The sequence below is a fragment of the Diceros bicornis genome, chromosome 6 (assembly GCF_020826845.1).
Source record: "Diceros bicornis minor isolate mBicDic1 chromosome 6, mDicBic1.mat.cur, whole genome shotgun sequence".
NCBI classification, from domain to species: domain Eukaryota; kingdom Metazoa; phylum Chordata; class Mammalia; order Perissodactyla; family Rhinocerotidae; genus Diceros; species Diceros bicornis.
In genome coordinates, this window is record NC_080745.1 from 69,024,549 (window position 1) to 69,042,283 (window position 17,735).

General features: G+C 40.5%; 1 protein-coding gene across 1 annotated transcript in view; it reads right to left on the reverse strand.

Annotated features, from left to right (window-relative positions):
* The window catches only part of CFAP43 (cilia and flagella associated protein 43), a 97,429-nt gene extending 83,301 nt beyond the window's left edge, over positions 1 to 14,128 (reverse strand). Inside the window, exons 1-5 of the mRNA XM_058543946.1 lie at positions 14,007 to 14,128; positions 12,110 to 12,363; positions 7,608 to 7,704; positions 1,949 to 2,116; positions 68 to 218 (exon numbers count right to left, since the gene is read on the reverse strand). Coding sequence (XP_058399929.1) covers positions 68 to 218; positions 1,949 to 2,116; positions 7,608 to 7,704; positions 12,110 to 12,363; positions 14,007 to 14,071 — 735 coding nt within the window. The 5' untranslated portion in view covers positions 14,072 to 14,128. The remainder of the gene's footprint in view (positions 1 to 67; positions 219 to 1,948; positions 2,117 to 7,607; positions 7,705 to 12,109; positions 12,364 to 14,006) is intronic.
* Between the last annotated feature and the right edge of the window lie 3,607 nt (positions 14,129 to 17,735).

A 17,735-nucleotide genomic window follows, 5' to 3' on the forward strand; every position in this document is an offset into this window, starting at 1 on the left:
CCTGCATGTCTCATGGGATGGTCATGAGACTCAAATGAGTAAACAGGAAGAAGTGCCAGATAATCACCCTGAAAGTTTCTGCCTCTTCGCCTACTAGCCCAGCAATGGCTGACAGTGGGAGCACAGGTCCATAGATGAGATCCTTGGGCAATGATTGGGGGAAAATTACATCTGTTTCATTATAAAATGACCCATCTTCCAGAGGTAGTTTTACTGACCTGTGGAAAAAAGAGACATCAGAATAATAAGATTAACAGAAGCTGCTCATTGATGTAACTGCTGCCTATCGGTGGTGAACAAGATGGGAGGTGTAATAACTTAAAAAAAACAAAACAAACAAATAAAAGCCAAATAGTAGATTTTAAAATATATATCATAAAAGGACAAGTAATGCACAGTTATAAATTAAATACATAGGGATTTTCAAAAATTTTCAAAGTTAATATCTAAAGCAGGAATTGTAAATTTGAATGTTGACAGGGGTCAGGCAGGTGATGTGTGGCCAGGTAGTGATTATGGCAAATGGGAAAATATTTTCCCTCCTAAAGGTGGCAGGCGCCACTCAGTTCCAGCCAAGAGGGTCTGTTGACACATGAGAATGTTGATTCCAAAATTTCAGAGAATATCATAATCTGCATATTTATGAGAAATCTCTCAAATTTTAATGTTAGCCACCATTTCAAGTAAAAAATAAACACGTGGGCCAAAATAAACATATATGTAGGTTGTATTCAGCTACCTTTGCAACATCTGGTATCAAGAATTCATTTTCAAATTTACCATATATCTACGTTTAACCCATAATATGGCTATAAAGATGAGTTTGGAAAATTCATGGCTTTATGCACTAAATTCAAAACTTCCTTGGTTATGTTTCATGAATGATGAATAATTTTGAAAAATGATCACAAAAAACAGTAGCTACTACTCTAATGTAAGGGATAAGTATTTTCAAATCCTGCTTGCTTTCTGAGCCAGGACAATCCACTCATTTTGCTTCCAACTTCATTTTCTTACAAAAAAATCAACATTCAGAAAGAGAGGAGAATATTCAAGGGAAGAAAAAGGAGAGGAAGGTGTGATAAATTACTTGCCCGCCCTGGCAAGGATCTGATAGAGACATTACTCACTTTATGAAAAGGTACAGTGTTGTCAACTCTGCCTAGAGACAGATTTGGCTATTCAACGGGTTCTTATAAAAATGAAATTGAGACATAAAGAGTACTGAGCAGAAGGAAGAGCCTCTCTTAGGGCTCTCCATTTAGAAAACTTTATTAGCTTTACATTTCTCTTAAGAAGGCAATTTTTCAAAAACTGCAATTTCAAGGATGTACATGTCCAACATCTCCTTAGTCTTTGACTGAGGGGAGTATGCTGAGAATAGTCAGCTCAGGGGCACCGTGAATCTTTGAACTCTCTTCAGCAAAGGCACTGTTATCATCAACTATCACCAGGACACTCGTCACAGAATTTCTCTTTGACTCAGTTCTATTTAAATTGGTAACTCCCATAACTCCACTATATGCAATTACCCTGTTGTTTGTAGATAATGTGGCTAAAGGTATAACCTATACACTTTCCATATTTAAAAGTTTCTTATTTTTGAGATTCCAGTTGGAAATCAAAGTAATAGGAGCAAAAAGTTATAACTGTCCCTTTTATACAACAGGCATGTTTTGAAATAGGAAGAGACATTTTGGAAAATTCAACATTGTTGGAAAAGGCTCTAAGAGGATTTGATAGTTAAAAAAACTCATTGGGAAATCAAGTCATAGAGAATCCTTTCGAAATGTAAGCAATCACTCCAAGGTAATTATATATGTAGAAAGATGATATCACTTAAGATGTATGAATAAAGCCACTTAATTCATCCAACTGATTCAATCATATTACATGAGCACAAACAAAGACCACCACATTGTTGTTGTGGAGTAACGGTGTCCCTTACTCTGCTTTGAGATAATGCTCCTGGTTACTTCTTTCAATGGTCCAGACAGTCACTGCACTTGGACTTGACAAGCACAGCTGGTGCCAGTTCATGGGGTTAAAAGTCATCTGGCTCACATCCACACCGGGTTGTGACTTCTTGCACAAAATGACACTCGATTCCCAGTCCCTAAAATTGTATTTGGTGAAAAATAATTCATTTGAATTTCACGTCTTGAGAACATTTATCTAATTATTTGAAAATAGTTTACATAAATTAAGACTTAATTTATGATACAATTTATATAATCTATGACATTAACATCAAATTTATAAATCATTACAAAATCACTGTTTCTAAAATATTACTCTGTCATAGGGCACTGAGGCTATTTTATCCTCCTTATTAAATCAAATCTGGAAAATGGACTATATCATCATATTTACTGAAAAACAGTGTAGGCATCTAAATCTCTTAATACTGCATATGAGTACTCCTTATGGATCTGGATATACTATTCACATGGATACCAGTTGATCACTTACTGAGTTTTTAAAATCAGAGTATTAGTACTTTAAGACGAATTAATTCATATACCTATTCGAAAGAATATCTTGAATGCCTACCATGAGCAAAGTCCTTTGCTAGATGAAATGAAGGGAAAAAAAATAAACGTAAGCTATCCCATCATACAAGGAGCCAGCACTCCATTCAGAGTTATGATTCAGAAACGGGAATATATATTGAGCTCGCCTTGTTTTTGGCTCCCTTCCATCCCCATCACAATGTCCTGTCCATCACATCAACCATTCTCTTGCTGGTATCACTGCTTCCCTGGATTTTTTCACTTTCTGCTTCAGACGCCTAGAAAAACTGTCAACACTGGATGGATACAGGTGAAAGGCTGGGCTGCTGGAGACGTAGGAACAAAGATCACAGGACTATGTGTTCAGTGACATTAGAAATCGTGGTTACTGCCCCCACCGTACCCTCAAAACAACCTCTGATCTCGCTACGTTTCTCTGGTCAGTTCTCTCTCCATTCTCTAAAACAACCATTTTTAATATTCTCCATTTTCCTGACACCTCTAACCTCTCCACCTCCTTCTTATTCTCAATAAATGGCCTTGATTCCCATGAAGAAAATAGAGGCCATCAGCAGAGAGTTCTCCTCATTTCTTGCTCTCAAGCATAACAACCTGTCAGGATCTGTATCATTCTTTCCTCCTTCTTTCTTGTTACAATGGAAGGCATGTCCTTCCTCCAACCTAAGGCCAATTTCATGTGCTCTGGATCCTACAGGGCTTGCCTTCTTTAGAACATTAGTTTATCCATTATTCCTTCTCTTCTGCATCTTTAGACTCTCCATCTCTCCTGACTCCTTCCTGTCAACACTTAAATTAAGTGTTCATCTGTACCACCTTTTTTTTTTTTTTGGTGAGGAAGATTCACTCTGAGCTGACCTTTGTTACCAATCTTCCTCTTTTTTTTTTTTTCCTTGAAGAAGATTAACCCTGAGCTAACATCTGTGCCAATCTTCCTGTATTTTGTATGTGGGTCACCGCCACAACATGGCTTGGTGAGTGGTGTAGGTCCACACCTGGGATCCAAACCTGTGAGCCCAGGCCACTGAAGTGGAGTGCACTGGCCTTAACCACTACGCCACAGGGCTGGCCCCTGTACCATCTTTTAAATAGCTCTCCCTCAGTCTCACCCTTCCATGTCTCTCTTTCCTCTCCTTCAAGCGAAGCTTAAGTGAGTTGTTCTCAATTCACTGCCTCCTCTTCCTCATTCTCACTCTCTCCTCATTTCAAGATTTCTGCACCTCGTCACCACCCCTCCATTGACACAGCTCTCTCCAAGATTCACTAATATCCACCTGCATCCTAAATCCTACAGACACTTCTCAGTCCTTGTCTAAGTTTGCTTCTGCAGGATTTGACTCTGTCACCGCAACTACCTTCTGGAATCACTCTTGGACTCTCTGTCACATACCTCTTATGGGACACCTCATACCTTTCAGCCTCACTTTGCTCCTGGGCCCTTGATCGCCCTTCTGCCCCGCTGACTCGGGGGCTGTCCAACTGTGTAGGCTTTGACTAACTTCATGTGGGAATACCCAACCTGTGCCTCACCTCATGTCTACTCCACATGCCCAGGGGCCACTGGGCATGATGTGCAGGAGGTCACAATAAACCTGCAAGTGTGGGGGAATTAACACCCTGTACAGTGAACCTTCGATTGATGGGGTAACAGGAGTAGGTAGATAAGTTCTCGTCTCTTCCTCTCCCCTTCCCAGCTCTCTGTCTGTCACTGCCCAAGGACCGTTCCTGTTCCCAGTAGTTCATACAGCCTCTCAGAAGACCTCCTGTAAAACAGAGCAATCAATTGCCCTTGGTATCAAGTAGTGGCCGGCAAAGTACTGCGTGCTCATATTGGCTCTCCTCCTTCCCAGCCTCTCTCCCCTTTTCTTGCACGCCTGCTTCCCGGGATTGCATTCCCTACTGAAGAAATGGCTGGCGAGCTTCTGCCTCAGGCTCTACTTTCTGTGGAACCCAGGCTGAGGCATATTTTGGAACCCTCCACATCTGGTGTCCCTCCTCCCTCCAGGACTGCTCCTTCTGAGTCTCCTATGAGGTGTGTCTTCCTCTTTCTGTCTCTTATTGGTGTTTTCTAGGTTCTGCCCTAAGTTCCCCTTTAGATGTTCTTATCCACGTTTAGCACTTTGATTACCAATCTGATTTAATAACTCCCAAATGTTTATCTCCAGCCCTTTCCCCTGAGATCCAGTTCTGGAAGTCCGTGGCAGAGGCACATTGTGTCCCTCAACATCTACTCTCCATTTCTCCCTCCGAGTAACAGAACCTCTGGTTTTCAGCCAGGCACATTGTCACTCACAGTGAGGACCATATTTCCCAGCCTTCCTTGCAGCTCAATGTGGCCTCTGACTAAGCTGGCCAACGGGATCTAAGTGGCAGTGATGTGTGCAACTTCCAGGCTATTCATTCTTGCAAAGGTTTGTGCCCTTCCCCTTATACTTTTCCCTTCCCACTGGCTCCCAAAAATACATGGGTGGTGCCCCACTTTAGACTAGAGATGAGGGCAACACCCTAGGAATGGGAAAGCAATAAAATAGTGGGAGACTGGCCCCTGACACTGGGGAACCACCGTACCAGCCATGCGCTGCTCATACCCACACTACTGTGTGTGAGAGAGAGAAACTTCTGTCTTGTTTAAGTCACTTCTTTTGGGTGATTTGGGTTTCTGTGACAGCAGCTGAACCTAAATCCTAACTGAGATGTCAACTGCCAACTAGGCATCTCCATTTATTTATTTATCTCAGGCACCCTCAACTCAGCTTGTGCCAACACATCTTCTCTCCTCCCATGCCCTGGATATTTCTCTGAATAGCACCATAATATCCCCAAGTTGCCCAAGTCACAACTCTGGGTATAACCCTTGACTGTCCCTCTCCCTCAGCACCACGGCCAACATTCAATCAATCACCAAGTCCCATGGAGCTGCCTCCTAAACACCTCTCAAATATCTCCAATTTCTTCTATCCTTACTCCCACCATTCTAGTCCATGCCACAATCATTTCTCACCTGGACCACCACAGCCTATTAATTGATGTTCACGCCTTATTTCCCTCCACTATACCTTCCGACACGGCTGGAAGGAGTCTTCTTACATGCAGATCTGAGCATATCACACCCCTGCCTAAAACCCTTTAATGGCCTCCTGTCACCTTTAGAGTAAAGGATGTGCCCATTAGCATGGCTTATATATAAGATGAATATCCTTCCCAGTATGCCCAGGACAAAGCCAGTTTAGGCCTGTTGCTCTGTATTAATTATTAATAACATCCCCTTTCACTCTCAAAAGTGCCCTGATTTGGATGATAAACTACATGGTCACCTATTTATAAGGCTGCTCACGAGATGGCCTCAGACTGTCCCTCCAGGCTTGCCTCTCATAGCTAATCTCTTGTTCCCATCACTATGATCTCTTAATTGAATCTTCAAACCTGCCATATTTTGTCTGACCTCACGGCCTTTGTATATGCCATTCCTCTGCTTCAAATCCTTTTCCTTCTACCCCTTCACAAGGCTGATTCCTGCTCATCCTCTTGGTATTGCTACTGGTTGAAGTGTGTCCCCGAAAATTCATATGTTGATGTCCAAACCCTCAGTATCTCAGAATGGGATCTTATTTGGAAATAAGGCCTTTACAAAGTTACATGAGGTCACTTAGTGTGGCTCTACTCCAATATGACTAGTATACTGGTAAAAAAGGGAAATTTGGAGATAGATACACATACAAGGAGAACACCATGTGAACATGAGGGGAGTTATTCAGGAGCCTAGGAGAGAGGTCTGGAACATTCTCCCTCACAGCCCTCAGGAGGAACCAACCCTGCTGACATGTTGGTCTCAGACTTCTAGCCTCCAGAACTGTGAGACAATAAATTTCTGTTGTTTATGCCAGTCATTTTGTGGTCCTTTGTTAACAGCAGCCCTAGCAAACAAATACATCCAAAAACAGGTGAGTGTGTAAACAAACTGTGGTGTAGCCATACCATGGAATAGAAAGGGATAAACTATTGATACAGACAGCAGCATACGAGAATTCAAAATAATTGTGCTGCATGAAAGAAGCCAGACAATAAAAAGAGTATGTAATGTATGACTCCCTGTTTATGAAATTCTAGAAAACACAAACTAATCCAGAGTGACAGAAAGCATGTCAGTGGTTGCCTGGGGGCAGGGGAAGGGCAGCGATGGACTAAGGGAATGTGTGTCAAGGGGCAGTAAGGTAGGACCTGAGGGGCACAAGGAAACATTTGGGGGTGATGGATATATTTACTATCTTGATTATCATGATGGTTTCACGGGTGTATACATAAGTCAAAGCTTATCAGATTGTACATAAAGGAGTACATAAATTATTATATGTCAATTATACCTCAATAAAGCTAAAAAAAAGAAACTCTGCATAAATTAAATGTGGCTCTCTGAACCTATATTATTACATTTTTATATAAGAAATGCTGGTATGTAAGGAGTATCCTCAATCATTCCTGGAACATTTTGTACTTCCCCTTACTAAGACAAATCTCCCCTTGAAGGAGTTTATATTATGGAGGGAAGAGTGAGTGCAGCTTTGAAGATGGCCGCATGAAATGACCCAGCAAAGACGACAGATGTGTCTTAGCCACAGGTGTTTCCTATACAGCTGGCAAATGTGGTATAATATTCCACTCTCTGAACATAGAATTGTTCTAATGTCTCTAAAAATCATTACTTTAAGCTGAGTTCCAATATAGAGACCATCTTAATTTCAACATTAGTGGGAAATATGCAAACAAGTCAAAGGTACCATTTATTTGAAGAAAAGATGAGACTTTGTGTATTTATAAGTATATTCTTTACCGGACAAAGGAAATATTATAACACGGTAATAAAGAGAAAGATGATCATTTAGCTCTCACATAGATTTTGCCCTGCCAAATTTTATGCCTAAAAGTAGCAACTATATTAAATGTTGTGACTAGGACTTTTATTCCTTCCATTTTTCCCTGTTTCAGATTTTTCATGTATATGCCCTTTGATAAAATCCAGAAGGACAAAATTAAAATGTTAACCTAATGAAAGGAATTCTGCAGGATGTTGAAACTTACCAGAGGGCCAGTTCAAATTCTGGGAGCGAGGAGTAGCTAGCCAGGTAGGTGCCACAGTAACTGAACGAAAGTAAAGTATAGTCCAGGAGAATATTGCCTAAAATATAAAATCCATTACAAGGATTTAATAATCACATTCAGATTAACCATAGTCTTATAGCTTATTTCCCTTATCTAATGATTTTCACATAATTCAAAAGCATTTAGCCCTTGGAATAAGAGATCTCCTGGCTTATTTCTAAGACTATGAACAGAAGGCTAAGAGCAAAGTTAAGTTTTTGAAAGATATTAGAGTGAATTAAGACCATTAGTCACTGTTTCTAGACTTCAGTGCAGAACTGAGCATATTACACCATGTATGGCCCAGTGTGATTTGAAATGACCCAAGAACCATAAAATAGTCCATAAATATATGAAACATTGTAATTAGAAAAACTATTCAAATAATTTTAAATACCTTGGAGAGTTGTAATAATTCTAGCTTACTTCCATATCTCTGGCCCTTAGCTTAATATCTTCCAATATTTGGAACAACTATAGAAAGTTCTATTCTTATTTATACCTATAGCTGAAGAAATGAAATATGACTTTAAAAGTCTTAGCAACAATGTGTTTAAAATGTGCACCATGAAGATGCTAAGACAAGGGAATGTCTGCTTCAGCCTCCCTGTATAGGAGGCTCTGGTTTTCCCTCTCCCTCATCTGCTGTTCTTCAGTGTTGTTCCACAGGTGCAAGCCTTGCCTTCTCCTACATCTGTCTTTTCTACTTTTGTGTCTCTATAGCTGGTTCTGTGAAATTTTTTTTTTTTTTTTTTTGGTGAGGAAGATTAGCCCTGAGCTAACATCTGTTGCCCTGGCCTGACATCTGTGCCCATCTTCCTCTACTTTATATGTGGGACGCCTGCCACAGCATAGTCTGATTAACAAAGAAAACAGCTTGTACTTATTGAGCATTCAGTGCAAAAAAAAAATAATTTTTCTGTGGGATAGAGGTCTTAATGGAATGATTTTCTATCCTTGCTATACAGACATTTCCTCCCATAACTTAACATTATTAATTTTATATTTTTTTACATTCATTTTAAGTTTAAACAGTACATGGTTTCTGAAGAAAATACCAAAAAAAAAAAGCATAAGAAGAAAAATATATCCTGTGTAATCCTACTATCAAATTTGGTAAATTTTGTTCTGGTATTTTCTTCTGTGTGTTTACTTTTAAAAATACAGATATATATTTTTTCTTTAAATATAACTTTGCTTTTTATAGCTATAATAAGCTAACACATGGATTAAGTGTTATACATAATAATTCATTTTTAAAATGGAACTTGGGGGCCAGCCCCGTGGCATAGTGCTTAAGTTCGGCACGTTCTGCTTCGGTGGCCCGGGTTCACAGGTTCGGATCCCAGGTGTGGGCCTACACCACTCATCAGACACGCTGTGGTGGTGACCCACATATAAAGTACAGGAAGATTGGCACAAATGTTAGCTCAAGGCTAATCTTACTCAAGCAAAAAAAAAAAAAAAAAAAAAGGAAGATTGGCAACAGATGTTAGCTCAGGGCTAATCTTCCTCGCCAAAAAAAAAAAAAGGAACTTGGATCATACATAGTGTTACTCTTATAGGATTTTTTTTATTTGCCTTATATTGAACATTTTATCATTAATAATTCTTCAAAAATGTGATTTTTAATGTTTGCATAATACCCCTTTATGGGATGTTTTAACTGATTTAACCATATTCATATTACTGGAGATGTAGGTTGTTTCCAATCTTTTGTTATTATGACAGTGCTTTTAACTCCTTTGCACACAAATTTTTGACCATATTTCTGATTATTTTCTTAAAATTGAATTCCAGTTCTTGAAGTGGGTTTACATGGGTCAGAGTAAGTATTTACTTCCCAGAGGGACTGTATCACTTTACACTCCCACCTTCAGCAAAAACAGTGCTACCAATCTCCCTGCACTCCGTCTAGCAATTCTGATCTTTAACGAATTGTGACCTGGATAAGCAGAAAAAACTCTCAGCTTGGTTTACACTACACTTTTTATAATGAATATTGAGATGGAACTTTTTTTTTTTTTGAGGAAGATCAGCCCTGAGCTAACATACGTGCTAATCCTCCTCTTTTTGCTGAGGAAGACCGGCTCTGAGCTAACATCTATTGCCAATCCTCCTCCTTTTTTTTTCCCCCCCTCAAAGCCCCAGTAGATAGTTGTATGTCATAGCTGCACATCCTTCTAGTTGCTGTATGTGGGACGCGGCCTCAGCATCCCGGAGAGGCGGTGCGTCGGTGGACGCCCGGGATCCAAACCTGGGTCGCCAGTAGCGGAGCGCGCGCACTTAACCGCTAAACCACAGGCCGGCCTGAGATGAAACATTTTTGGATGTTTTTGGTCATTTGTAGTTTGGTGGTTTGGGTGAGTTCCTTTGCCATTGTTCTAGTGGGATGTTTATCTTTTTTTTCATTGTTTCATAAATGCTCTGAAAATATTTGATCATAATTGTTCCAAATATTTTTCTCAGTTATCATTTGCCTTTTAATTTTTCATGGTATTTTTGATATCTTAAGTTTTATATTTGTATGTAATAAAATATGTCAATATTTCTATTTTTATTTTTTTCCTTTATGTGAAAAGTTCTTCCCAATCCTGAAATCATTTCAATATTCTACTATATTTTCTTCTACTTTTCAAATGGGTTTGTTGCTTATATTGAACTCTTATTTTTGTCTGATATATGTTTTGATGTACAGTATAACACGAGTATCTAACTTGATACTTTTGTTCAAATGGTTTTTTAACACCAATGTTGAATAATCCATATCATCTATTTTGTGTGTGGGGGGGGCAGGGAGTGACTTTCATCATATACTTAGCTTTTATCTATTCTAGAGTCTGTCCCCAGTCTTCAACTTTTCCACCCATCTGGTGATCCCTGTACCAATACCACACTCTTTACTACAGCGCCATAATGTTAAAAGGACCCTCTGCCATGCCATCATTCTCTTTCAGATTATTCCCATTCTCTACTTTTTGTTCTTCCAGATGAACTTTGGGATCATTTCATTTATATTCTCCTTGCTCTCTAAAACATATGATAAACCTATGAATTGCTTTCTGTGAAGAATACCAGAATATATTTATAACAACCAGGCTTTCCATCCAAGAATATGTCCCTATATATTTAAATCAGTGATTTTTGTAGTTTTCTTCATCTAGGTCATTCACATTTCTTCTTTGGATCATTTCTAAGCATTTAAGTCTTCCAATTGCATGGATATTTATTTTGAAACCAGCATCTTACCAAGCATTCTTTTATTAGTCTTAGTAGACTATTGCATTATCCATAATCTCCTTTCCCATAGCTATAATTTTTCTCAGGCTTGTATTTTGTTGCATTGGCTAGAACTTCTAGGTTCATATTAAATAATTGTGGTAACAACAGGTATCCTTGATGACTTATTCCTAATGCCTTTAGAGTTTTGTTATTCAATATGAATGTTGGCTATTGGTTTGAATTAACTTGCAGTTGCTTGGACAGGGCTACAGCCAAATAACCAAGCTGGGGAGATTTTAAAGATGAAGGATAGTTATAGTCCATATAGACAGTTCAAAACATATGAATGAGTTATATTTTAAAAGATGTTTTAATCTGTTGAGAACACAGACAAATTTCCCCACAAATAAAATGTTACAAATCACAGTGAAGTTCCCTGGCTTGAACCAGACACTTATTCAGCCTATGAGGCTACAGAACTAAGACCAGCCTCAAGCTCTCCTGAGCATTCTGGACAGAAAGCTGCTCTGCTAATAAGGGAATTGTTAGATGCAGGCTCCAGTAGATGGGCAGCAGCCCAGTCTGGGTCAGTTGAATCTATGAATGAGTCAGTAATAATTTAAATGGTAGGTAACATTGATGGGGCACTTGGAATATATATATATAATTTCATTTATTATCACCACAGCCATTAACAGTAGATACTACCATTATCCCTATTTCATGGATAAGGAAATTGAGGCTCAGACTTGTCTTTACAAGTTATACAAACATTAATTCACCTGGATTTTCAATAAATCATCAGGAAAGAAAAAAAATTCTTCTGAAAAAGACCAATTTTCAAACTACAGTTAGTACTGTAATAGAGTCTTCTAACCCAGTGCTTCTCAAGTTTAATGTCCATATGAATCACCTTGGGAATCTTGTTAAAATGCAGAGTCTGATTCAGGAGGTCTGTGATGGGAGCAGAATTTTCTGTATTTATAACAAGCTTCCTAGGTGATGCCAGAGTTGAAGGCAAGCAGACCACACTTTGAGTAGCAAGACTCTAGCCCACTTAGTTAAATCCCCCCTGATCAGCCTGGTTCCTTCTTTAAAAATGTGTATTGCAAAACAAAAAACACTTAAAAAAAAAAACATTTCATTTATAAGAACTAGACTTGGTCATGTCTTATAACAAAATCCTTCAGTTATGGCAGGGGAAGGGTCTCGTAGGATACCTTTTAATTTGGTCCTTCTGGTCAATGCAGGAAAGTTGTATATGTAGATGAGGGGTTTTAGCTTCCGGTCGGAAAAAGCCACAACTTCATAAGGAATGTTAGTTGCCACGACGCCCACAATTCCATTCATACACTGGAGTACAGTCTTTTTCTTGGTTTCAATATTAATAAATATTACAAAATTCCCACAAGGGTAGCAAATGGTGTTGTCGTTGACAAAATGAACCTTCTGCTTAGGGAATCCTTGCACCCATCTTTGGGAAAAGATATGTCACCATCAATATAATACCTTTCAAATACTTTTTCTTTTTTTTTTTTAACAAGGCAAACAAAAGGTCATCAGAGTCTTTGAGACATATGTACTCTATTTTCAACCCCTTTCTGCCCAAAACAATCCTAAGATAAAAGAGCACATATGCTGGCTGTGAGACAGGTTTGAATCCATGCACTATGGAAATTTAAATGTAGACCTAAAGTTCCATAGGTCTCAAAAGCTTTCTTCAGAGAAATTTTTCAATGAAGCAAATCCTCTGATCAAACCTGAGAAAGTCTCAGAAGGATTTCTGGGGTCTTGTATACTTGGAAAAGAAAAGGTGAAAACAACAGAGAGAGAAGAGCTTTATCCTAATAGAAAATGGTGTATTCTGGGCCATTCTTTTATAGTTAGTTTTGATTTTAAAAATAAACTTTAAAAAACAACTTTGAGGGGCCGGCCCGGTGGCGCAAGCGGTTAAGTGCGCGCGCTCCGCTGCGGCGGCCCGGGGTTCGCTGGTTCGGATCCCGGGCGCGCACCGACGCACTGCTTGGTAAGCCATGCTGTGGCGGCGTCCCATATAAAGTGGAGGAAGATGGGCACCCATGTTAGCCCAGGGCCGTCTTCCTCAGCAAAAAAGGAGGAGGATTGGCGGATGTTAGCTCAGCGCTGATCTCCTCACAAAAAAAAAAAAAAAAAAAAAAAAAAAAAAAAAAACAACTTTGAATAGCACAGCTTGCTTTGTGGTTGTGCTGAATAAGAAGATTGCTTCAACTGATGAAGAGTGTGTAGCTATATTTTAGATCTAAAAATACAGATAAATGCAGAAAATAAAAGGAATTAAGTCAACATGAATGAAAAGGTTAGAACACAAAAGGAACATATTTTTAAGTAAGGAGGGTGTGGTGGGTGTATGCTAGAAGGGAGAAGAGTCTGAGATGGGGGGAGATTCTACTTTTATTTAAATGTTAAAGATATGCTTAACGACAGTGGAGAAGGCAAGTGAAGGACACTGGTTTGATGAGTAACCTCAAGAGACTGGAGAGTACAGCCTGGGCCGGCAGAGGCTGCTGTATGGAATAGAGTGCAAGTAACACTCTAGAACGTGGAAGAAAATAAATACCACCGTATATCTGGGCAGAGCTTTATGCGTTTCAAAGGCCACTATAAATGCAAATAAATCCAAAGGTAGTGGATGGGAGTTAGAAGAAAGGGACTGCCTTGAGGGCCTTAACTTTGGGGAAAATCGCCAAAGACGACAAGGGTGGGGCGGGGGGATGGGGGGGCGGTATGTATGAAAGATCAAGGGAAAACGAATCACTGAAGGGAATACTGAGCCAGACAGAGGAGGAGGAAATGAAGGGTGGAGAAGAGCAATACTGGGTGAGCGAGCAAGGGCTGCGACTGCAGAAAAATGGGGGGATAAACTGGAGATGTGGTCACTGAATAAGGGGATGGAGGATGGAGAGGACACCGAAGGAGGGAGTCTACAGGAAGGCATTGGGGGTTGGAGGAGAAGACGTCGAAGTTTCCGGGAGAGCAGGTCTAAAGCAGGGGAGGAAGAAGAGGGTAGGGAGGGGATGTGGGTCGGAAGGAAGAGTTTCCGCCCGACCGAAGCCAGTCGCGGGGCGGTGGTCGCCACACCTCACGGACAGGGACGGGCTGCTGGCGGAGGAGGAGGTCTCATCTCGCTCCCGGCCTTGCACCATGGCCGTGTTTCTCTCAGCCGGGCTGCGGGCGGCACCGCTGCACCTCGCTCGGGTCTGCAACCGTCACTCTGAGGACCCCGGCTGCGCGGACGCGAAGCCTCTGCTGTTTACAGCTGTATCCTGGAGACCGCGACCGCCGCGCCCAGTGGCTCTGCCCTTTCGGCCGCTCTCGAGCCAAGCGGATTGGCGGAAGGGCTGCCGTGTCTCCGCCAATGCGCGTGCGGCGAGCCAAGCGAGGGGCGGGCCCCTCCGAGTGAGTGCTGGAGAGACCTAACCACGAGGAAATAATTACAATATTAATCAATGTCATAGCAGAGATTAATATTGAGTGCTGACCGTGCCAGACTTTGTTCCAAGAGCCATGGAGGCATTATTTCATTTAATCTTCAGATTCCCCCATCAGGCCCATTTTATAGATAAGGAAAGTGAGGATAAGAGAAATAACTTGCCAAGGCTACAAAGTTGAGTGGAACTTAAAGCCAGGTCTAGTCTAAATCTAGAGCTCCAAGCCCTTAATTACTGTGAAGGAATAAGAGGCATGAACTGCAAGAGAAGCAGAAAGTTTATTTGGGGTCTTAAGAACTGCAATTCCGGGAGCACAGCTTCGGGTATAAACCAAAATAGTGTCCCGCTAGGGAGTGAAATCAGGGGCTTTTAAAAGCAAAGAAGGGAGGTATTACAAAGAATTTTAATTGGAGTTGGAGGCAGACAGTTAGTCTTGCTAAACATTGATTGACTATTGATTCTATCTTCAGAAAGTCCATAGTCCTCTGTCTTTGTGATCAAGAGGTGGGTCATTTGCTGACTTCTCAAATAATTGCTTGTAAAACAATTGGCATGTTGTTCCAGTCCAAAAGTTTGGCCCAGTCCAACGTTCAAGACAGCAAGGTAATTTCTCTGGAGAGGTAGCTCCAGCTCCATTTAAAATGGCTCCACTATAGTCAATTTTGACATTACTATATTACACTTTCAGATGTACCTTCTGCTACTTCCAGGGGGCAGACAGCTTTGGGAAGTGCTGTAACCTGATGGAAAGGTCAGCAGCTTGTCCTTGCTTCTTCTCCTCTCTCTCATAGCCCCCCTTTCTCTCTCTCCCTTTCCTTCTCCTTCCCTCCCCTCCCTTCATTTCCTCTTCTCTGCCCCCACTTCCTGTCTTTACGTCTGGTAGTCTTGCTACATTTTCTCTTTTGTTTCATTCACAAATAGTTACTGAGCATCTCCTGTGCATTGTGCTAGTCAGAGCAAAATGGTGAGCAACACAGATAAAATTCCTTCCTTCTTGGAACTTAGAGACCAGTGGGTCCAGGGACAAATGTCCCCTGAGGGGCAAAATCTCTCCCAGTTGAAAACTACTGATGACTCAATGTATTAAAAATTGTTTTAGAAGGTAAAAATCTATAGGATTTGGTGATGGATTGATAAAGAGAGATAAGAGAGAAGAAAGAATCAAGGATGCTCCTGGATTTCTGATTAACACAGTCAGAGATGGTAATGCCCTTTGCCCAAATGAGGCGAGGAAGGAATGGAGACATGTGTTTCTGCCCTAGAGAGTTTCTTTCCTGAAATGTGAATGCCAAACACACACACAGTGCTTAGTGTTAAGGAACTGTGCAAAAATGGCTGACAAATTCTCCTATTTCTGAGTTACAGGGAACAGTGATGGAGAAAGAAGTCAACCCCACCCCCCCCAAGACTCCCACCCACCAACCCCAGTACTTCCCAAATCCTGGGTAGTTTCTGTTGCCACTCCCTCACTAATTGGCTTATTTGTGTTTTGACAAAGCCCCCTACACATACTTTTAGCTACAACTCGAGTATTTTAAAACCAACACCAGAAAAGAATGTGATGAGGCAAGTCCTACCACCACTCCCAGAGTAAATGGGAGGTAGGGGATGTAACTTAGGCAGGAAGTGTGGACTCTAGGACAGAGATACTGACCAGGGCTGGAATCAGCCGTGACCCTGGGAAGCCGAACTTGCCCTGTGCTACAGCAAAAGAGGAACTGAACAGAATCAAATTGAAAAAGCAATCTTGTGACTATCTTACTCCAGGAAACACTGACTTTGGGGTTTAGATCAAAAGGGAGGTCTCCAGCTGGGTTTCTGGGGATATTTGTGGCTGATAGTCAGGAGGAGATGCCTTGACCTCTAAACCGAGCCAGGTTATTGGAAGATGAGGTATCTTTCTGGAAGGGGAAATACAGTTCATCCCAGGGAATGGACTGGGAGATATAAATCAGGAAACTCTGCTCCAGTTCTCACTCTGAAAGATTTACAGATATTGGAAACAAAATCTAAGACCCACAAGTTCTTTCTCTAATCAGTGACCTGGGGAGTAGCCCTGAGTTTCCTAAGGTGATACCTGTATGTTCCATTTTTAGGAAGCACTCAACCCCCCTAACCAACCCTCCCCCCCCACCTCCCTCTCTCCTTACAAATCTCCACCCCACCACTGCCAGATCAGTCCTGGACAGAATAAGACCAATTCTCAGCATGAGGTTTTATACCTTTGTAGGAGAACTCAGCTTGTCTTAAAGACCAAAAAAGCAGTGGTCAATTCAAATTCTTTGAGTCCTAGAAACAAAACCTGCCCACAACCAGCTGAGGAACAACAACATCAACAACAACAACAACAAAACACTTATTTTACACTAAGAGATTATTTCAGTCCTGGTTACCAGCCAAACTCCGTGATAATCTGAAAAATGAATTTTCACTGAGTTTTTCACCCATTAACCGGGTTTTCTAGGATTATTTAAACATGGGAGAAGATTACACAGCATATAGGAAAGTATTTCATTAAGTTGATAAATAAATGACCTCTCATTTATTAGGTAATTATTTGCTTTTTGTGAAAGGTAGCAATGTTTATAAGAAAAGTTGGAAAAAACCAAAAAGTGAACATTGTTTTTCTAGGTAAAAAGAAATGTAAATAATGAATGTTTTAAAGGTAAAGGAATAACCAATTGCAATAGAAAATAACTACTTATTCTCTGGTAATTAACCCTCTCATAGTGGTGATGATAAGAAACCACAATTTATTGAGCTCCTACTATGTGTTAAGAACTTAATAAAATCTGGGTCCTCTCAACAACCATGCTGCAGAGGAAACCAGGGCTCAGAGTGGTGAAGTATGTGACTCAAGTTTGCACATTTACTTCGTGGCAGAGTTGGATTCAAATCTGGGTCCACCTGCCTCTGAAGTCTGTGTGTTCTGCACAGATTTCCTCTCTTCTCAGCTATAATCGTAGCTAACTTGTATTAAGCTGCTCCTCTGTGCCTGGTACCTTACACACTTATGACATATGTATTATTTTATCCCTATAGAATAGACAGGGAAATCGAGTGTCAGAAAAGTTAAGATTTTTGCCCCAAGTCTCAGCTTTCAAATGGATTTGAACTCAGGTAGTTTTAATTGTCTTAAAGAATCCTTCTTTCCAGGAGATGTCAAGACTTGAAATTTTAAATTGAAATCAGCATTTAATTTGAATTGAACATTTTTCTGGAAGAAGAGGAAAAATAGAGAATCCTTCATTATTACCAGAAGTTTTAGAATAAATAATATGGGAAGAGGTTACATTTTTATGGAGATCCTCTGCCAGTTAGTAAAAATGGTTGAATGTTATTTGGTGCATTTAATCTAACAGATTCAGACTTTATTTTC